The sequence below is a fragment of the Barbatula barbatula genome (genome assembly GCF_947034865.1).
Source record: "Barbatula barbatula genome assembly, chromosome: 5".
In the NCBI taxonomy this organism is placed as follows: domain Eukaryota; kingdom Metazoa; phylum Chordata; class Actinopteri; order Cypriniformes; family Nemacheilidae; genus Barbatula; species Barbatula barbatula.
In genome coordinates, this window is record NC_136769.1 from 5,380,001 (window position 1) to 5,401,638 (window position 21,638).

The 21,638-nt window shown below is 39.3% G+C and overlaps 5 protein-coding genes across 6 annotated transcripts; 2 read left to right on the forward strand and 3 right to left on the reverse strand.

The window, feature by feature from the left end:
• Nucleotides 1-164: 164 nt before the first annotated feature.
• On the reverse strand, nt 165-4,272 carry hspbp1 (HSPA (heat shock 70kDa) binding protein, cytoplasmic cochaperone 1). Of its 2 annotated transcripts, XM_079456342.1 has the most exons (8): nt 4,025-4,272; nt 3,629-3,748; nt 3,295-3,499; nt 2,991-3,215; nt 1,618-1,773; nt 1,439-1,535; nt 1,208-1,319; nt 165-979 (listed from the first exon to the last, which is right to left on the reverse strand). In XM_079456342.1, exons 2-8 carry the CDS (start codon nt 3,746-3,748, stop codon nt 899-901), a joined length of 996 nt encoding a protein of 331 aa, XP_079312468.1. In that variant the 5' UTR covers nt 4,025-4,272; the 3' UTR covers nt 165-898. The 2 variants fall into 2 exon arrangements, with proteins under 2 accessions (XP_079312468.1, XP_079312469.1); XM_079456343.1 differs by lacking the exon at nt 165-979 and having other exon boundaries at nt 1,248-1,314; nt 4,025-4,226.
• Nucleotides 4,273-4,725: 453 nt separating this feature from the next.
• tufm (Tu translation elongation factor, mitochondrial) lies at nt 4,726-8,851 on the forward strand. Its single transcript, XM_079456006.1, has 10 exons — nt 4,726-4,810; nt 5,312-5,358; nt 5,544-5,682; nt 5,875-6,041; nt 6,239-6,508; nt 6,595-6,727; nt 6,903-7,007; nt 7,114-7,265; nt 7,350-7,469; nt 7,559-8,851. Exons 1-10 carry the CDS (start codon nt 4,774-4,776, stop codon nt 7,727-7,729), a joined length of 1,341 nt encoding a protein of 446 aa, XP_079312132.1. The 5' UTR covers nt 4,726-4,773; the 3' UTR covers nt 7,730-8,851.
• On the reverse strand, nt 8,399-13,025 carry LOC306893891 (uncharacterized protein). The gene is made up of 13 exons (XM_079456007.1): nt 12,930-13,025; nt 12,050-12,106; nt 11,877-11,978; nt 11,214-11,271; nt 11,083-11,126; nt 10,644-10,727; nt 10,483-10,578; nt 10,223-10,312; nt 10,071-10,124; nt 9,389-9,448; nt 9,232-9,288; nt 9,047-9,106; nt 8,399-8,947 (listed from the first exon to the last, which is right to left on the reverse strand). The coding sequence occupies exons 1-13, from the start codon at nt 12,955-12,957 to the stop codon at nt 8,898-8,900; spliced, it is 840 nt and encodes a 279-aa protein (XP_079312133.1). The 5' UTR covers nt 12,958-13,025; the 3' UTR covers nt 8,399-8,897.
• Nucleotides 13,026-13,695: 670 nt separating this feature from the next.
• On the reverse strand, nt 13,696-14,316 carry nog5 (noggin 5; the record flags this gene model as incomplete). Its single annotated transcript, XM_079457197.1, has 1 exon — nt 13,696-14,316. The coding sequence occupies one exon, from the start codon at nt 14,314-14,316 to the stop codon at nt 13,696-13,698; it is 621 nt and encodes a 206-aa protein (XP_079313323.1).
• Nucleotides 14,317-17,503: 3,187 nt separating this feature from the next.
• On the forward strand, nt 17,504-21,482 carry amdhd2 (amidohydrolase domain containing 2). Its single transcript, XM_079456630.1, has 12 exons — nt 17,504-17,594; nt 18,242-18,361; nt 18,497-18,633; nt 18,890-19,029; nt 19,242-19,296; nt 19,433-19,645; nt 19,744-19,832; nt 19,972-20,116; nt 20,270-20,377; nt 20,639-20,707; nt 20,794-20,895; nt 21,143-21,482. Exons 2-12 carry the CDS (start codon nt 18,279-18,281, stop codon nt 21,214-21,216), a joined length of 1,215 nt encoding a protein of 404 aa, XP_079312756.1. The 5' UTR covers nt 17,504-17,594; nt 18,242-18,278; the 3' UTR covers nt 21,217-21,482.
• The last annotated feature ends 156 nt before the right edge of the window (nt 21,483-21,638 follow it).

The window sequence follows — 21,638 nt, forward strand, 5'->3', positions numbered from 1 at the left end:
ATTTAATGAATAAGGAGTTTTTGGTTATTGTGAAAAATCTTAATAAAAACCATTTTTTTTGTAGCTGGCAAATTGTATTTAAGGAGCTTTTCTCTTTTGACCAAGTTATCTTTGGGTAGCTTAACCAGAAACCACAGTATCAAGTGTTTTAACTACACACAGACCACATTAAACTTCCACTTTTACTGTTTGTTGTATTTTTATATAAAACATAATTAACAAATTAAGCATGTTGCACATCCAGAGCTTGGAACTATTGCAAGATAACATGGACATTATTGTGATTTTGTAAATGTAAATAAGCAGGATAAGTATGGCCAAGCTAAGCAACATTTGTATGTATGTAAATACAATTTTTATGTTTTTGTTGAAATAAATATTTTAAGCTCTTAATGTGTAGTCAATGAAACCAATGAAAGAAATAGTCATGAAACCGACTTGTCGACACGACCTTTAAAATATGTTTAATTCGACCAGAATAAAACTCAAACTTAAAAAAATCAGTATATCGGTTCGTGCAAATGTATTTTGATATTAAATTTGTTTTTGTATGTTTATGTCTAGTGTACAGTATGGCTTTGCATTTGTGTAACTGTTCAGAAGTAGGGCATGATACAAACTAAGAAAGTTACTGCCCTAAAACTGTACATAATTTACAATGACAGTGACATATTATACATAATGATCATATTTAAATTATGACAGGAGAATGTTTGTGTACCGTTTATGGTACATGCGTGTAACTGTATGCACATGCACACAACAGTCTCTTTAGTTCATTTCTTTATCTGTTCCTACTTTATTTCTCTCTTAAATAGAGAGGGAAAACCATCGCTGGTTGATACTTTCGTGTTGGCTCAACACAGCTTGGCAGGTATCATTATTGACCAATAAGACCTCAGCGATCCATTTCATTGTCTTTTACAGGTGCCGCCTGGAAACAAGCCGCTCGTAAACGTTCACAAAACTCCAGCTGCTCCTGCAAGAGAAATAATGTAGTCAATATGAAAAAAACTTAATGTTTTACATTGAGAATTAAAGGAGTAGTTCAATTTAAAATTAAAATGTAATGAACATTTTTATCTGGCTCCCATAACTGTGACACTTCAATACAGAGGAAATGAAAGAATGACAGTCAAGGGCAAATAAAACAGAAACAGAGAAGCTTTCAAGCTAATGGCTAAAAGTTGAATGAAAATTCATTTACCAGGCCCTCCTCTCGTCCCTTCAGGTCCAGCAGTCTCTGGTTGAGCAGCTCTTCCAAACCCAGTGACGGGTCTCTACAATCACTCACACCACGAGGAGATTCTTCAACTAAACTACACAAATACACATTTCAAAAACATGTCAGGACCAAGTCACATATTCAGAATCCAAAAGCTAATGTAGTTCCATTGGTAGTCGAGGTTAGTTTTTATCGTGCCACCACTTTACTGACCAGCAGAGTACGCCGAGTACGTGTTCATGTACGGAGGAATGAGGGGACCGGAGAACTGACACCAGCTGCTGCACCATCCCCATAGACAACACTGTTTCTAAGGAAGAAAATAAAATGTTAATGCAAAATGACGGTAAAAACATGATGGTTCATCAGAATAAATCCAGAGTCAGTAGTACCTTTGTGTTCTGGGTGACTGGTCAGAAGGTTGAGGAGAAGAAATGCTGATTTGGTTCTCAGTTTCTTACTGTCTGACTGCATCCCCCTCATTAGCACTGAAAAGCCATCATGTGTCAGGAAGTCCTTCAGACCCGCTTCCTGTTCCCGTACTAAACCTGGGAAAAGTGGGGCACAATATGCTTACTTCCAGATCTTCAGATCAATTTTTTCCAAAATATACAGATGTTAAAAATTAGGAAAGTTTGTCAATTGTATATGTATATTATACTTTGCACATAGGTCTTCGAAATATTCGAAGCGAACAGAAATACTGCGTACTATGCACCAGAGCTTGCCCTTCCTATATGTGAACTAAGCGGCTGCTAAGGGCCCCAAAGGGGCCCCCAAGAGGACAATAAAATTACCACTTTTTTTGTGATATATATACACGACACACATCTATTTTCCCACGTAGGGCTATACCCACTATTTTTTCTGTGGTGTGTTACAATATTTGTGAAATGACTGACTAAACGCAACATTGCAATATTAAAATAAGTGAGGTGGCCAATCAAATGAAAGGAGGCGGGAGAAACTGGTTAAAGAGCCGAGCAGTGACCAATCAAATCAAAGAAGACGGAGCTACAGTCTTCAGCTGTTTAGCAAGACTCTTCAGTTTTAAAGTTGAAAGAGTGCTGTGCAACACGGCATACTGTAAGTGACTAAAAACATTCAATATTTAACAGTATTCACTGATGCAAGTGACAAAATGCTGATTTAGATAAAAAATATGTAATTTATGCGATTCATGTAATTTATAATTATCTGTCAATTCAGTATTTTATTAGGGATACGGTTAAGAATAATTGTGTGCATTTTGTAAATTAATTTAATGGTTATCAAGTAAATACACTAAATACAAAAATATAAAACCATCATGAAGGGCTGTGTGGCTTTAAAAGGTTGTGGTTAAAATAAAATCTATATGGTTAAATGCGTTGAATAATAAATTCCACAACATCTGTATGGTCTGTGCTAAAAATTTAAAGGGACAGATCACTTAAATGTTTTGACAATCATAAAAGTAATGCAAGGATTATGTGTTTTTGTTTTAATGACATTCCTACATCCCAAACACATGTGTTAGGTTTAAAGTGTGCTTGTAAATAATCAAACATTGACAATAGTCGATCATTTTGGGGCAAAGGGGGACCCCCAAATCAAATTCTGCTTAGGGCCCCGTAAATGTTTTGCCGGCCCTGATATGCACGGTGTAGACTATATATACACATCTGAAATAAAACCATGCACGTTCTGCTCTGTTCTTGCAGTGGACATAATATGTACCGCACCATAACTAAATCTTGATTCTTTTACATACACAATTACTTACAAGACACTGCGTAGAGCGCTTTAACTCGAACTGTGCTGTTTGTGTCGTGATCTGTAAGTTGCAGTAGTGTCGGGAGCGCCCCCTGGTTGAGCAGATGGTACTGCACCTCAGGCATATTCTGGGCACAACTGGCAATTAGCTGAGCGGCTCTCCAACGAATGCCCGCTTCCGAGTGACACAGACATCGTGACATACACAAATCCAGACCTCCCAACTTCATCAGATCTGCAAATTACACACAGTTAAGGTAAACCGCAAAACATTCATGCATGAATGATATCGGAGCATACACACACACACCCACCTCTTGCATTGTCCAGGTTCTCACACAGCTCAGACAGCACCTCCAGTGCGTCCTCTCTTTCATCCTCCTCCTCCGCATCTTCCCCACTCCCTCGCTCTCTACATTCATCTCTTCTTAACACTTCCAGACACCGTTTCATCTGTTCTACCTCGTTCATCTGTCCTTTACACACCTCCGCGAGGGCTGCTCTCAAAAACTCCACTCTCTAGTGAGGCAGAGAGTTTATGATTATTAAGTAACTGTAGTTCAAAAATGTTCTGTCTACCTTTATGGGAATAAGACAATTTTAAGTCTTTTATCGAGATGCAATGTGGAGTTTGCATGAGTTTCTCACCTCCTGTGTCATGGGCTCTGTAGGAGCCGGACCATCAGAAGCAGAACCGGCCTCCACAGCCATCTGAAGCACACCCTGCAAATTATGGGGCTGACGTCTGTTACCCCTGCCTTCTGCCATCTGAGAACAGAGTCATGACATCAATGAAACGTGCTTAAACACAAAATTCAGACTGTAACTTTGCAAAGAAACATGACACGTTACTATGTCTGGTATATTTGTTTACCTTAGGTTAACAGAAACACGTGTGCCATGAACAGTACTTATTTTATGGTATGTAAATGTGATGTCACAGCTAGGCATATTATTAGACGAATACCTAACAGTCTGTCAGTCAGATCAAAACGGAAGGTCCTCGCGATAGATAAAAAGCAGGAGTAAACACATGCGTCCTACCTTGTGAGAGTGATTTGCGTCGTAACTTCTTAGCGTGATGCTTTTCTTCTTTGTCTTTTTCTCAGATTTTAACGGCGAATGTCATCCAAAATCGTAGACTGTGAATCGCGATGCTTATGAACGCCGCTCCGCTTTTATAAACACCAGTTTGTACCCAGAAGCTTCCAGATCCTTCAGTTACAGCGGCGTGCCGAAGAGCGTCGCCGCCTGATGACGCCACACGCACTTTACCGTCATATTGTTGGTTCATCATTGCGCTGCACTTAACATGCAATTTATTTTTGTTAGAATTGGAGCTTATAAACAACCAAAAATGTCAAGGTGTTAAAATGTATGTAGACTTTTTTTCAACTTAATATCCCGCCTGTTTTTTTACCATACAGTGTTTTTATACAGTGCTCTTTTCGTGTTTTTTTTGTGTATTTAGAATTTGTCCATAGGAAGTAGGAGAAATACATGTTTTTTTTTCTCTTTGTATAATCTATTGTCTGATCTGTATAATATTGTTACCTTCAAAGATTTCTATTAATAAAAAAAAAAAATAATTAATACAAATTATTCATCGTTGCAAGTCTTTTTAAAGTATGTCATGCCCTAAACATTTCCCGTGAAAAGGTTGCATCACAATCTTCTTGTTGAATGTTTAATCGCTTTTTTCACGTTAGGATTAAGCATACAGCGCGTCAAATGTTGATGACGTTTCGCTATTTCTCCGCGCATGCCCATTTGAATTTGTCAACCTCCGCAAAATGGCTGCGCTCGTAGGCATCCGTGCGTGCCTGTCCGGTAAGTTATAAAATGTTTTTATTTGCCCTTACACAAAACGTTTCTATCCTGTTCATGCCACAAATGATGTGCATGTCTGATTCGTGATAAATGCATAAATATGTTAATAAAACAGTCTAAATGACAGTGAGTGCGGGCGGAGGAGGAGATGCTCGTGTTGCTTATGCAAGGTCAAGGTCCTGATACCGCATGTATAACAAATGTAACGCTGTTAGCGTGTAAATAAAACGAATTTAGCAGTCCTGTGTCAACATGCATTGCGAAAATCTGTTGTAACGCTAGTTTTTCAGATGTTTACACGATGTCATGCTGCCTCGTGCTGCTTTTGACATAACGAAGATAAAGCATTGAACGTTTGAAGGAGTTTTGTGTTATTTGTAGTAACCTACGTTTGCTAATGTATTTCTGGTTTATTTTGTTGTGTTATATTACTTTATAACCACAGCCCATGCTGTGTTTGACGTTATATAGATGAATTAATGGGAAGTTTCTGTTTTTCAGCTCTGCAGTTGACCTCCCCCAGTTTACTTCACTGCTCCTATAAAGTGGTGAGTGTTTTTATGCACAAACACCTTATGATCAATGATAAAGTGATTTTAATTGTCTTTCTTTGATTGCAATGCATGTACACTGGTTTAATAGAAAATGAACTATCCTGATATGTAGATGGACTGAGTAATATACTTTGGAATAAACATTTTAACAAATGACGATTTGGTTTTTCTTTCCTCAGTGTGCAATTCCTCTAAGTCGGAGAAATTTCGCTGCTGAGGCGAAGAAGGTTTTCTCTCGTGATAAACCCCATGTGAACATCGGCACCATTGGTCATGTAGACCACGGCAAGACCACCCTTACGGCCGCTATCACCAAAGGTATTTTAAAATCGTCTTATCCTTCTAGCAAATCTTCCCTGGTGAAGTATCTCATTCGAAACTGTAAACCTATACATTATTATTGTGTAAAGCTCCTTCCACTCTCATAACATTAAACAAGCACATAAACAAAGTTACATCATCTTTAAAGGAATCAAAAGCTCTGTGTTTATTGAATATTGTGTGTGTCAGTTCTTGCTGAGGCAGGTGGTGCACGTTATAAGAAATATGAGGATATTGATAACGCTCCAGAGGAGAAAGCAAGAGGAATTACAATCAACGCCTCGCACGTGGAATACACCACTGCCAACAGACACTACGCACACACAGACTGCCCTGGACATGCCGACTACGTCAAGGTAACGTGCTCGAACAACAAGGCTGAAGATGTTCAACATCTGACCAAAATATGTCGAGATTAATATTTTTGACAATTGCTTTGCAGCACAAACTCACTTCCATGGAATATTTTGGAACATAATGAATTTGTTTTTTACCTGACTCCAGATTTACTGCAGTGCAATTGATATGCCCTCATCTCTTCATCTGTCTGTAGAACATGATCACAGGAACGGCTCAGCTTGATGGCTGCATCCTGGTGGTGGCTGCGACTGACGGTCAGATGCCTCAGACCCGCGAGCACCTCCTGCTGGCGCGGCAGATCGGCGTGGAGAATGTCGTGGTGTTCGTAAACAAAGCCGATGCCGTCGAGGACAAGGAGATGCTGGACCTGGTGGAGCTCGAGATCAGAGAGCTGCTCACAGAGTTCGGCTACGATGGGGAAAACACTCCCGTCGTGATCGGATCAGCACTCTGCGCACTGGAGGCAAGAACCAAATCCCAGCATTCAGTGCATTGCTTTTAATACCGAACAAGACGAACTCTGTTCTTATGGTGGGAGTTTGTGTTTAGAACAGGGATCCGGAGCTGGGTATTAATGCTGTGATGAAGCTTTTGGAGGTGGTGGATACGTATATTCCTTTGCCAAAGAGAGAACTAGAGAAACCATTCTTGCTGCCTATAGAGGGAGTCTATTCTATTCCAGGTAGGTGCGCTGCTCGCGTTTCTGATGGATTAGGATGGTCGACTAGTCATCTAACTGTCTATAGGTCTAGTGAGGTGAACAATCAAGAGTTGTGGAAAAACGCTATCTTTGTACATCCCTAGTGAATAGTTGTTACCTCGGAGTGTGTAACGCTTTGTGTGACTCTTACCCGTAGGTCGTGGGACTGTGGTCACTGGCACACTAGAGCGAGGTGTGATCAAAAAAGGGGATGAGTGTGAATTCATGGGACACAGTCGTTCCTTCAAGTCCGTCGTCACTGGTGTGAAAAAAACTGTATAATTTCTAAACACGCAAAATATCACATTTACCCACAATGCATCAGTGAAAGGAAGTTTTCTTTACAATTCTTTCATGCTCTCGTTCAGGTATTGAGATGTTCCATCAGTCACTGGACCGTGCGGAGGCGGGCGATAATCTGGGTGCTCTGGTCCGTGGACTGAAGAGAGAGGATATTAGAAGAGGTATGGTGATGAGCAAACCTTTATCCATCCAGCCACACCAGAAGATCAAAGCTCAGGTGAGTGTTTCTTTTAAAACACATGAAACTATCTCTCAGCTTCAAGAACAATTTTAACTTGTTTTTGTGTGTGTGTGTGTTCAGGTCTATGTTCTGAGTAAAGAGGAGGGTGGTCGCCACAAACCGTTCGTCACAAATTTCATGCCCGTCATGTTCTCTCTCACATGGGACATGGCCTGTCGAGTGGAGCTTCCTTCGGGCAAGGTACTGTTTTTTTTTTACATTTTCGTGATAATTTTCTTTAGAGTTTTGATTCACACTGAAATTTCACCCTTTTGTTGTTGGTTTTGTAGGAGATGGTAATGCCGGGCGAGGACACGTCATTAACTCTGACCCTCAGACAGCCCATGGTTCTTGATAAAGGTCAAAGGTTCACGCTCAGGGATGGCAACAAAACCATCGGCACGGGTCTAGTCACAGATATCCTCACCATCGTAGAAGAGGACAAACACAACTGGGGCTGAGCAAGGACAGAGGGGTTGTAAAGAGATGAGAAACGGGAAGACCTTTGAGACTTTGACCATTGAAGCCCTTCTGGACTCGTGTTCTAGAAATCTTGCATTTTGGCTCTGTGTATTAAAAATAATAATGAAATTGGCTAAATATATCAGTTTGCTAAGGGCAGGAGGGGGTGCTCTGATTGCTAATGTCACTGCAAGCCCTTAAAATACTTGAACTTTCATCGCATCAACTTTCAAAGAAATGCTTTTCCTCGAGCACAAAAAAGTAAGCAGAGAAATTCTATTCAATATGTTTGAATGACCCTTGTTCATGTAAATATATCAAATTGTTTAAAATACGATTGACTTTCTGTCTTGAGCTGTAGATTATTATTTACAAGACAAGGCCATTTACAAAAGGCCCAGACTGTAACTGGCTTTTCGTTGCATCCTCTTGATTTAGACACGCATACATTTGATTCTTTGCTGTCTGGTTTCCAGTCGTGATATCTGTCTATAAAATGATACAAAATGTGGCTCATGTAATAAAATGTATTTAATAGATTTGCAGACTGAGTTGTTGATTTAAAGGCATTCTTTTATGCTGTGAGGTTTTGTAATCCAAAAGACCTACAAAATATTTAATGTAGTAACCAATATGTACAATTTAAAAGGAAGAGTCAAATATTCATTAATATTAAATGGTAAACATTTATTAATAAAAAAACAGTCATGTGAATGCTTACATTGTCATTATTTGCAATGTGACTAATTTTGTCTCATTTTCAATATGACAAGCAAATATATAGTTTGAATGCACACAAAACCAGTAACAATCCTGTCAAAACTTAAAAACAAAGTAAACATCTTTCTCCATTATTGCACTAGTTCAAGCCGAGAAACATTGTGCGTTAAAATAAATCCATAATTTTCATAATGTGGGACGAGACTTGATCAAATAGCAAGTTGTGGGCTGCGATATAGTCCATACTGTTTTCCCCACCCACATTGTTCTCATAAATTTTTTTTTGAATACTTTAGATTATGAGTTTTTCCCTTTTTTGTAATATTCATGAATAAATTCATAACGTCCCAATCCTGGACATTGACCCTTTTGTTTATTCCCAATCTCTTACTTTCATTCTAGTAAAATCCAAAATAAAATCCTGCTTTCAGCGTCTTGCATTCGACATCAATTCATCCCTTTCTGAAAGGGGATTCCGTTCATCTGTTCATATGAATCTGAAAAAACACATACACACAAATGAAAAACAAGAGCGACACGTGTTTTTTCATTTTGCATACCATTTCATTTATACAGAAAGGGAAACACACACTGACCGGTGTCTGTGTGGTCGAGCGTGAAATCTTTCTGTCCATCGTCATCAGGGTGGATATAGTCTGTGACAGAAACGAGATGAACAGACCAGCATCTTAAAACACAACAACAATGCTACTCTATTCCACAGGTGCTTTAACGTCATCTACATTTATTATAGTATTTATGACAGTTTTTTTTCACTCACCGTCTTGTGTGAAGTCTTTAAAGGAACAGTGCGAGTCAGCCATCATTTCATACGACGCTGTAGGCAAATAATTTATTATTTCATTATCATTCACATGATGTATTATCATAACATTCAGACATACAGTATGTCGAGAAATGCGATAGAACACACTGACCGGTGTCTGTGTGGTCGAACGTGAAATCTTTCTGTCCATCGTCATCAGGGTGGATATAGTCTGTGACAGAAACGAGATGAAGTTAAATGAACAGACCAGCATCTTAAAACACAACAACAATGCTACTCTATTCCACAGGTGCTATAACGTCATCTACATTTATTACAGTATTTATGACAGTTTTTGTCTTATTACCACACACACTCACCGTCTTGTGTTAAGTCTTTAAAGGAACAGTGCGAGTCAGCCATCATTTCATATTAGATTAGATTCAACTTTATAGTCATTACACAAATACAAGTACAGTGTAACGAAATGTAGTTTAGGTCTAACCAGAAGTGCCATTAGCAAGTGCAGGATATACAGTAAGAATAAATACAGGATACAATATTGAGAAAATATTATACAGTGGGCATGGACTATAAAAATATTTCACAGTAGGTATGTTCTATGAAAATATTACAGTAGGTATATACTATGAACAAAATATACAGATGGCTATATACTATGAACGTTAATGTACAGGTGGATATGAACAGATAATAATTTAGACTAAAATAGTGCACGTGATTTCATACGACTCTGAAGGCAAATCATTTATTATTTCATCATCATTCACATGATGTATTATCATAACATTCAGACATACAGTATGTCGAGAAATGCGATAGAACACACTGACCTGTGTCTGTGTAAGCAATGTCTTGAAGTCCGTCTTGATCCGGATAGACATAATCTACTCCCGATAGAGATATTTATAATTAACATTTGAGTTTGTGTATTCTTAATGATGTTTACACATTTTGTTGGATGTGCTGTATGTGTGTTTCTTACCCTCTTCTTGTGCACTGGTTTGTTTGTGCTGCTGTGAGCACTTGCGGGGTTGAGCGTACAAGTTTGCCATATTCTCATAAGACTCTCCATCTTTATAGAAGAAAGGGAGTTTAAATGATGCTGCGCTGGTTTAATGTGTCTTGTGTAACATCACCGTCTCTTCTCACAAACTAATATACATTTCACATCTATATATTTTTGTCGTGTCGTACACTTTTTATGCGTGTGATCTTTTTTTATGATTCAGCGATTGTCTTTACCAGTATCTGTCAGATTGTTTGGCAATTGAAGGTTGTCCTGATTTGCCCTAGAACTCATCCCGTCCTGTTCATTCCCTTCATCGGGGGTGATGTAATCTAAAACCAACAACTGGTAAACACACAGTAAAAGGAAAATCGCAGATGACACGCACTGGTCGTACCTTGGTCGGCTGAAACATAATATGTGACCTTCTCTTGGTTGGTGTAGATGGCCGCCTCTACATTCTCATAGGACTGTGCGTCATCTGTCAAGAGAGAAACAAATATCAACATTTAAATGGATAAAACATCTTCTCTTAGCTTTCCTGTAGCTCGGTGGTTAGAGCATGGTGCGAGCAACGCCATGGTCATGGGTTCGATCCCAGGGATTGCACATGCTCAGGAACAAATGTATAGTACAATGCAATGTAAGTCACTTTGGATAAAAGCGTCTGCTAAATGCATACATGTCTTGTATCCCACACATGTATGAAATGGTATTAATGCTGACCAAATGTTCTCTTCAATCTTTTGAGAAATAAACATTTTTATTTTATACATTTACACATATTGTTTAAAGACGAGAACCATGTGTATGAGAATTTATTAGCAGTATTATACCTTTCTTTTTGGTATCTGTGTGCTGTACACTGTCTGTAGAATGCCTGTGAGAGCAAGACCACATTCATGCAAACACTTATACACTTACAATTTTGTCTTTAAAATAAGATTTGAAAGCAGGACTTCATCACCTAAAGCTGGTATAATTGTCCACTTGTTTATTTCTGTAGGTCCTCTGCCCTACATGTGCTGCAAGAAAATGTTTATAAATATTTATTCAATTGAGATGATGAATACACCTGCTCATTTAGGACCACCAAACAATGGTCCAAGAAGTATGTGAGCATGGAGCTTAAAGTGACACTTCACTCAAAAAAAAAATTCTCACAGTCGAGTTTTTCCAAATCTGTAAAAATGTCTTTGTTCTGATGAATACAGAGAAAGATATTTGGAAGAATGCTCATAACCAGACAGATTTAGCTTCCCATGATCATTTTTTTAACTGTTAAACACAAAAGACGACATTTTGAAGAATGGAGGACAGCAAACTGTTCTGGTGCACTACTAACTACCATCGTATTTTTTCCTACTATGGGTAGGTATCAGTACAAATGATGACAGCATATTCATCATAAAATGCATGAATATTGTTTTATTAGATAAGAAACTACAAACCAAATGGCATAAATAGTTAAACATCAAAATAGATATTTTGAATATGAAAACAAAAGTATTTGGATATTTTTGGGGGCCACTGTACTGTACATGCAAGTGCTAAGACATATAGTGTTGTCTGACTGTTTATTACATTGCTGTATTCATGTTTATGTGTTGTTTGCACGGTTAACACTTACTCTTCCTGTGTCGTTGTGTTTTGCAGATTAAGGTGAAAAGAACAATCCCAATGAGAAATGCTGAGGCAGGAACTGTGTAAAGTATCCAGTCAGGCCGAGACACTAAACATGACATTCAACCCATTACTATCTTCCATCTGAATGATTAAGATTTCAAACAAACACACACATACCTGTTCTGTGTGTGCTGTTTTTAACTGGCCTGGGAACAGGTTGGGAGTTGAACAGATCTGCAAATGAGAACTTGATATAATAAATGTAATTCAATGATATTTTATGGAAAAAGTACTTTTATTGTCATTGTCTATGCAATATTATTTGCCATCATATGGAAAAAAGTGCAGTTGTGTGTTGGTTTTTTTTCAATGTGTAACTTTGAACGTTAAAATATGTTTATAAATCAACATATGAATAAATTTGATGATAAACATCTCAGATTTAATGTTAAATAACCTAAAACAGTATTATATTCATATTTAAAAGAGTATAACGTACACGTGCGGGCGCGCACACACACAAGCACACAAACACAGATCCCAAGAGAGGGACTAGTTATGTTTTTACTCGGTATTCACACCAGCTGCCTAAACATTTCCTTTCTGTTTTTTGTTTAAGAGAAAATATTTGCAACTGTGGATATTTTTACGAGAAGTCATGTGTGTATATCAAAGTTCTAGCCATAAAAAACATACTGAAATAAAGCATAATTGACATTTTTAAAAGACATTATTTGATACTGTATCTTTCTATATGCATGTAAAGCTGCTTTGCAATTATGAAAGTGATATAGATATTACAGTTAATTGAATATGAACATCCACGTGCACATTAAGTGTGATTTAACAATGTGGTGTGTGTAGCATATATAAAATATAATATCAATCTTTCTCTCTCTACCTCTCCCTTTATGCATAGGCTATAACCTACTTATTAGCGTAGCTATAAAAACAGGTTTAACTATTCTTATGTCAAGATCTCTTTACTTGTCTAGTTACAAATGTAAACATTTGACCTGATGAATATCAACATTTTACTAAAGCTTCGCAGTTTTACCTTTAGAACTGCTCTCCGTTTGGTTCATCTTTGTGTTCGCGGAAACGTGTGAATGAGAAATGACAGCCAAAGAAGATGTGAGGGAGAAAACAGATGCGACAGAAGAGAGATGGAGAGAGAGAGAGAGATAGAGAGAGAGAGAGAGAGAGAGAGAGAGAGAGAGAGAGAGAGAGAGAGAGAGAGAGAGAGAGAGAGAGAAAGAGAGAGAGAGAGAGAGGGAGAGAGAGAGAGACAGAGGGAGAGAGAGAGAGAGAGAGAGAGAGAGAGGGGGGGGGAGAGAGAGAGAGAGAGAGGGAGGGGGAGAGAGAGTGAGAGAGAGAGAGAGAGGGAGGGAGAGAGAGAGAGAGAGAGAGAGAAAGAGAGAGAAAGAGAGAGATGGAGAGAGGGAGAGAGAGAGAGAGAGAGAGAGAGAGAGAGAGAGAGAGAGAGAGAGAGAGAGAGAGAGAGAGAGAGAGAGAGAGAGAAAAAGGAGAAGTGAGAGAAGCAAATAGTCATCTCATCTCAGCCCCCTCACACAAAACAACCTGTTTTCACAAACAACTTTTTCTATGATTTGAATATAATTATAAAAAAACTATTATACATATATCAATAGTCAAAATGAAGCAAATACAACACTTGAACTCTTGAACTCATCTGCATTTTAATTCACTCTTTTATTTCCCCTTCTTCAAACAAACAAACAAACAATGCACAATCACAAACATGACTTTCTGTTAGTAAGGTTAAACTATTTTACAAATACAGCCGACTGAACTGGGAAACTTTAGCACGCGCACCCGCACCGTGAAATCACCGGGTAGCGCGCACGGATCCACGCGCAGCTCTTGAGGCCGCGAGAGCCCCGGCAGTGCCATCGGAGCAGCGAGACGCTCGCGGACTCTATCGGTTTGCAAAACATGCCTTCCGGTAAAGAACAAGACCGCTCGTAACCGCAACGTCCTTCCTTGAGGTATCGTGGCCAGAAACGGACGCCCAGGTCTTTCCACACCCGCTGCACCGAACACCGGGTGTACGACCACAACCACCGTCGGACTCTGCGCTGCGTTTTCGGCCCCACTTTGAGCTCCGCGAGATTCAGCTCTTGAAATTCACGAGGCATCGGTCCTGTGACGCCGATCCCCTCTTGCGTGACCTCGGACCCGTTGCCCCGCGTCGGTGGGCCGATAGAGGAATAGAGGGGATCAAAACTGCCGCCGAGTTTCCGCCTCAGAAAGTGAGGGAGTAAATCCCTCTCTCCCGGTTCGAACGCCGGGTTCGGGTCTTCCTCTAGATCCGGTACCGGCAGGTGGTCGCTAGGCAACGGGCGCAGTTGATGCTGAGGCAGCGCGAGGTGAACGGTGACAGACACGCAAAGCACGAGCGCGGGCGACACCTTCATTTCCATTCAGGTCGACGGGAAGTTGTTCAAATTTCCAACTGTGCTCTTCTTTTGCAATACTTGTGACAATTTTAAGTTTTTAGGTGGAATTTAGGTTCATTGCTAACAACCAAATTGATTATCTTTTGCGTAAAAACGTTTCTAAAGTCTTCTGTTCTGCAGTTCGTGTTTTTAAAAAGCTTTCAATAAACAAATCATGCCAGAAAAATATCAATACGGTTTTAACGTGCTTCCGTTTAGGAGGAAAAAGTATATTTTGTAGGAAACATCAATGTGACTTCCTCTTATCTATGAAGCTTTTGGAGACGCCAGACGAGTCATGGTCTGCGCGGCAGCTCGTTTTATCTTAAAATGCATTTTGCCCCGTGGGCTCGAGCTCATGTCACCCATACCAGCTACAACACCCCTCCCACGGGTGACCTGTGACTCCTGAACGCCCAACGAGACCTTTTTTGGGTGTGTATGTGTAAAAAATGGCCTTCAAGTTGCCATTTCGTCCACGTGAAAGAATGACGCATTTTATCACTTTAAATCAGTCAATTAGCTCACTACTCGACCTCTGACCTATACCAAGCACTGACTTTGGCCTAAAGGTCCTACGTCAGTGACACACACTGGAATACACACACCTCACCCACGCTAATAAATCAAATCATCAAGTCAAGCATAACAGTGAGGACAAAGAAAAACACCACGCAGACATTTACGAATAAAAATATAGTTGCAAAAGTATGTCTCTCCGTAGCATGCTGACTTTTGGTAATAGAACGTGTGCGACATATACACTGCAGGTGTCATAGCTATATTGTGTTTTACATTTTTCTTAACAATTAACATTTTACTACAATAATCTTAACTATCATATCACAATCGCCAATTGTCCACAACGTTATTCTACTAATATTCTGAAGCTTGGTGTAACAAGAAAAAATACATCTGCAATAAAATGACCAAACGTTAAGAATTGTTGTAGCTTATGTCCCGATCATTTTAAGTCATATTGAGACGATCATTTTAAGTCATATTGAGGCCCCCTTGGCTCCGCCCACTGGTTAAAAACACTGTGCTACATCATTTTCATTCATTTAAATCAACATAACTTAAAATTACGAGTTTGGTTCCAAAATGAGACAACTCCGTTTTTTTTATATCAATCAAACTGCAGTTGGTTTGTTTTTTATTTGAGCCATAATAACTCAGAAATACAGCAAAATAAAACTCGATAAAAACATGTTAACATACAAAGAAATATGATTTTTGAAAATGTTATCTCATTTTGGAACCAAACTCTTAAAATATTGCAAATAATATTTTGACATTCTTTAATACTATTTAAAGAGGCCATGCGATACTGTTTCATGCATTCTGACTAATTTACAATGTCAAACGTGCTGTCTTCTCATGCTTAACATGGTCAACTTGTCAAAAAATTAGTTGGACGTATTACGTATTATTTCTGTGCTTTCTGTCATACACTCCCCCAGCGTTCGTATAGGTTTCGGAACGTTTTATTCGAACATGGAAAAAACGATTCCCTTATTGGACAATTCTCCCGGAAAAGCACGTCCACGGCAAGGCAAAAGAAACAGCTCGCCCACGCGTCAAGTGATGAGAGTGGAAGACCCGCTTAGCTAAAACCTGTTACTCTTGCGATAAAAAGAGAAATTTAAAGTCGAGGTGTGTTTGCTTGTTCAAGGCATTTCAGTGACAGATGTTATTTAAACGGTGGATATAACTTTGGATTTGCAGACTGTGTATAGTCACAGCTAGATGACAGACATGAACCGCATGCGGTAAGTGAAACTAAGTCATACGTCTGTGTTTTTTTGCCGATCGGAGCATAAGTGCATAATGTAAGAACGTATAGTGAATCAACAGTTATGCAGGGATAATGGATTGCAATGATGTATTGTGTGCACGTGATTTAGTTCCTCCCCGCGCAAGCCCATGAAGGGCGTATTTTTCCGGAAATAATCGTACAGCTGTAGCTATCTTTTATAAACGTGATCAAACTAAATTCTCTTTGAAGAAACGACGTATGGAGTACTAATCCATAGGTACTCGAGATTAATAAGAGATTGTCAGAAACTGCGTGTTATGGCAGCTTGAAGAGAGTTTGTTCTCTCGTTTCCTGTAATGTGTGATGTTGTAAACGTGAGAACTATGCTGTCTGACAGAAATGCAAAGGTTCCAGATACATTAACGTGTGTGTTTCTCCCTAAAGGGTTGTTCTCAACAGTTGTGACGCAGGTGTGAGTGGTTTGTAACTGAGGGTAAAGCCGGCAACTCAAATCTGTCCTTTAACATTAGTCAGTGCGGAAAGCATTGTTTAGCTAAATTACACACATTGGGGGATACAGTAAACACAGACTGTCCTTAAACTTGATAAGTGTGTAATACACACTATATTGGTGAGGTCATTTCATAGACTGATTTTAAATCAAGTATTTTCTAAGGAAATGTATACAGCTTTTTATATTGTGGGGACCACCATAAAAATTCTGCAATAAATTCCTCACGAAGAAAGATATTTGGAAGAATGGTTATAACCAAACAGTTCTTGGCCCCCTTGACTAACATAATATGAAAAATTACTTTATAATTATTTGTTCTGTTAAACACAAAAGAAGATATTTTGAAGAATGTAGGACAGCAAACAGTTCTGGGGCCCTTTTCCATTGTCATTTTTACGGGTAGTCAATGGGGTCCAAGAACTGTTCGGTTACAAGCAGTCGTCCAAATATATTTCTGTGATCAACCAAACAACGAAATATATACAAATTTGGACTAACTAGACAGAATGTTCATTATTGTGTGAATTTTAAATATGAACTCGGACGTCTTGCCTCACAAATACAGCCAAACCAGTTTCTTAATAAAAAATTAACAGCTATTAATTAAACCTTATATTATTAACTTAAAATAATGACGTAATAACGTAATTTTAGACAGTTTAACTAGCATTGGTCAAAGCCTGATAACGTCATGCCCATGGAGTGCAAAACTCACCCAGTTGCCCCTTACAAGATTCATTATAAAAGAAAATTAAAATCAACTTGACCACTTTATAAGAAAGTAACAATAATTTATCATGACGCGTTCAATCTAATTAATATTTACAGGAATAAACATCAACACTACCCTCGCGCCGTTGTTTCAAACACGTTTTACAGCGCTTTCGCGTTGGCCACGCCCCCTCGTCAGCTGACGGTCCGCGTGACACTCGCTGGTGTTATTTCCTACCGAACAGAGACTCGCGGGATCGAGTAGTATGTGAATTAACGGTAAGTGTGTGTGAAACGACAGCCGATAGTCTGATGAACGATCCGATCTTGTGTCAAAGGATCAGATTTGATCCACCGGTCCGGTGATGCCTCTCCGTTTGTTTTGTGTATTTTCCGTCTTCTGCAACATTGTAACAGTGTGATCTAAATCAAGGCTTGTTTTTTATAGTCATTTATAATTATGAATCAAAATGCATTAACATTGTAATGAAAAAGTTGAGGGAATCGATTTTCCTGTTATAGAGGTGGACATTTATGAATAGGAAATATTGTTTGACAGTTCAAAGTTAAATCTGTATCGTAAATAGAGTGATAAAAAGTCTATGGGTTCAAAGTGCCAATGAGTCGTATTTGTGTTTTAGTGAGGTTGGATCAAATCTGTAGGCTATGGCACTTTTCACAAAACCAATGCTTTCGGAGGAAGTACTGTAAAACGCAGTAATTCTCAAATGAACTGTAAAATCCATAATCATACGTTTAATATATAATCATATTTTAGGGACTCATCTTGTAGTAACATGGTATAACATTTCTTTATACGTACGTCTTAGTAATACACATAGGTCTGTGCGGTTTCAGGATGCCCAATGAATAAAAGAAAATGTGTGAAACAGTGATAGACTGATTTTTTTTATTTCTCTCCATAGGGTGTGCTAAGGTGTTGGGGTGTTAATTTCGGGCGACATGCCATCCAATAAGAGTGTGTCTGATGCCCCGATCACCCAGTTTGTAAACTGTAGGATTCTAAAAGATCACAGACTGCAAAGGTAACATATCACCTGATTCTCTGCATTTATTTTGAAGTGTCTTAGCATATGAAGTCTATATCCGGTTTTGTATTTCAAGACTATACAGAGCGTATACACAGTTTTGTGTGTGTGTGTGTGTGTGTGTGCTTTCAGGGAAGACCTGTGGGTTCGGGGGGGCAAGATTTTAAACCCTGAGAAGCTGTTCTTTGATGAAGAAGGTTTTGCGGATCACAAAGTTGACTGTGGGAATAAAATCATTGCACCGGGGTTCATAGATGTTCAGTTAAATGGTAAACTTTACACACACATACATAGAAACAGTAAACCTTTTTTGTGTTTGGACTGATCTATGATGACGTCTTTTTAAAAAAAATGTGTAACCCAATCTCACGGCAACACATAACTATTGTACGAATGGGCCAGTTCATATGATTTTGTACGATCTCATTCATTCACTTTAGTGCACTTGTGGGGGAATTCATATAAACTAGCCATCTTGGAAAATAGTTTAAACAGACATCACGCTGAACACGACTGTATTCATAGGTGGATATGGCATTGACTTCTCCCAGGCCAGTGATGACATCCGAGGGGGCGTGGCTTTGGTGGCCAAAAAGATTCTAGAACATGGCGTGACCTCGTTCTGCCCCACCCTCGTCACATCTCCACCAGTCATATATCACAAGGTACAGTCCACGAACCATCAGTGTCCTTGATTCACCTCTGAATTAAATCCCTTTATGGTTTATTATAAGTGGGGTTCGAAATTTGGAATTAAGTTTAAAAATGTGCAATAAATAGCCAGATAATACAAAATTCAATGAAATGCCCCGTACACCTTTGTGAGATGATTGGTCGACTGCACTAGTGATGTCTCCAACTGGCCTTTTCTCCTCAGGTCATCCCAGAGATCAGAGTTCAGGATGGTGGACCTGGAGGGGCAGGAGTTTTAGGTAACTTAACGTTTAACATCGCTTACTGGTTGACTGTCAATCTAATTTTTGGGGGAACGCGTCCCCCTCCGTGTCTGTACTGGGTACAGCTTTGGTTGTCCTATCTCCTTATCTCAGTTTGCTCTATTTGTGTCAGGTCTTCACCTGGAGGGGCCGTTCATCAGCGAAGAGAAGAAAGGCGCCCATCCTACTCAGTTCCTCCGCAATTTTAAAGCGGGGGGTGTGGCTGACCTCATGGAGACGTATGGGCACCTGGAGAATGTCGCTATGGTAACACTTGCCCCAGAATTGGCCAATAGTGGAGCAGCAATCCGTGAACTGGCAGGAAGGGGCATAACCGTGTCAGTGGGTACGTAGGACACAGAGAGCCTCGGATTTCTCAGAAAGATCACTTGAAAACACGCAGGATGAGTGTGTTTATGTAAAATGGTGTGTTTCTCTGTGCAGGTCATTCTATGGCTGATCTCTCTCAGGCTGAAGAGGCCGTGCAGAACGGAGCCTCGTTCATTACACATTTATTTAATGCCATGTTGCCTGTTAGTATCACACACACAGCTTTGAATATACATTGGATCTAGGACATCTCATAGATCCAATGGTTTTTATATTGTCGCTTTATTAATTTTCATTAAACAAGCATGATAGCCACATCCTTATCGGTTTGTGCTCTTAAAGTTTCATCACCGAGACCCGGGCATTGTGGGATTGCTCACAAGTGACCGCATACCGCCCAGCCAGACGGTTTACTACGGTATGATCGCAGACGGGATACACACACACCCTGCTGCCCTGCGTATCGCCCACAGAGCTCATCCCGCAGGTATTACATTCCACACAGTTCATTTCAAACATTGATCAAACTGACTGGAACTACCTGTGCATTAAACAATGCACACCTTTCAGCCAATCAGAATCGAGTATTCAAACAGACTAGGGTATAATATAATATACAATATGCATGTGCGTTTTGAAGGTTTAGTGTTGGTCACAGATGCCGTGACAGCGATGGGTCTGCCACCCGGTCGACACACACTGGGCCAACAGCAGATTGACATCCAGGGCCTTCATGCATATGTGGCAGGTTTGTGAAAATAAACTTTCGCTCTGCACAATATAAAACAAACAACTGTGATATAACACTGAGTGGTTGGAAATGCAGATTGGAAATACAGTATGAGTTTTCTGAATTAAGCTCAATGTTATGTTGAGAAAACTCTCTCCATTTTTCTGGCTTAATGGAGAGTTATAAGACTGTCAAAATAAATAAAAACTGAGATTTATTGCGATTAGTTTGATGGGTATGTTACTGTTATTGAAAACAGATTTGGGATGTTTATTTCAGGCACCACAACTCTGAGTGGCAGTATTGCCACGATGGACATGTGTGTTAGACACTTCAGAGAGGCATCAGGTTGGTGTGTCTTTGTGGGGTCTTGATCTTATAATTTTGGTCAGGATTGCATTGTAGAGGTTTTTCTTCTGTACGTGTGTGTATAGGCTGTACTGTAGAAGCCGCATTAGAAGCTGCATCTCTGCATCCCGCTCAGCTGCTGGGCATGAGTCACAGGAAGGGAACGCTGGAGTATGGCACAGATGCAGGTATGGTCATATTTTTATATCGTTTTTTTGTAGTTCCATGGCTTCCTCTAGTTGCTGCTGGAAGTAATTACATCATCACAACCGATTAAAGGATGGTTTGGTGACATTCTTATTTGAGGCAAATGTCTCGTCGCGTCATATCATGACCTTTGAAGTTAAACATCCTTAGGAGAGATCAAATAAACTATTTGTCCTTGACAATAATGGTCTAAAATATCAGAAGTGTCTGTGCTGTGTTGTTTTATAGATTTTGTTGTGCTCGATGACACGCTGACAGTCAGAGAAACCTACATTGCTGGACAGCAGGTCTGGAGGAAGTGACATCATCCGAGATCATTTATTTTTCACGATTTGCAAGTTTTGCGTCCTTGCATGAAAAATCGACATTCATACAGGCACTGTTATGACACTTTATGGTCATGTAGCTGCTCAGGATGTTGGTGACAAATCTAACCCGTTCAACTGTTAAACTACATGGGTCCAGTTATTTCAATGATGAAATATAATGACGATAATGATGATCCTGTTTTTACTTGTCAACATTCATAGTTACTTTTAAATTCAATAAAAATAATCCTTTAATACCAAGTTGTTGTTTTGTTGTCTTTGACAGAGGAAGATGTTAATTGTAGTTTGTATGCTAAACAGCAGGGGTCTCCAACACGTCGCTCTTTTTAACATTAACAGTATTGTACAAAATAGGGAGCTCTCAGCCACATTCATTTTAAAAAGTAGCTCACAAA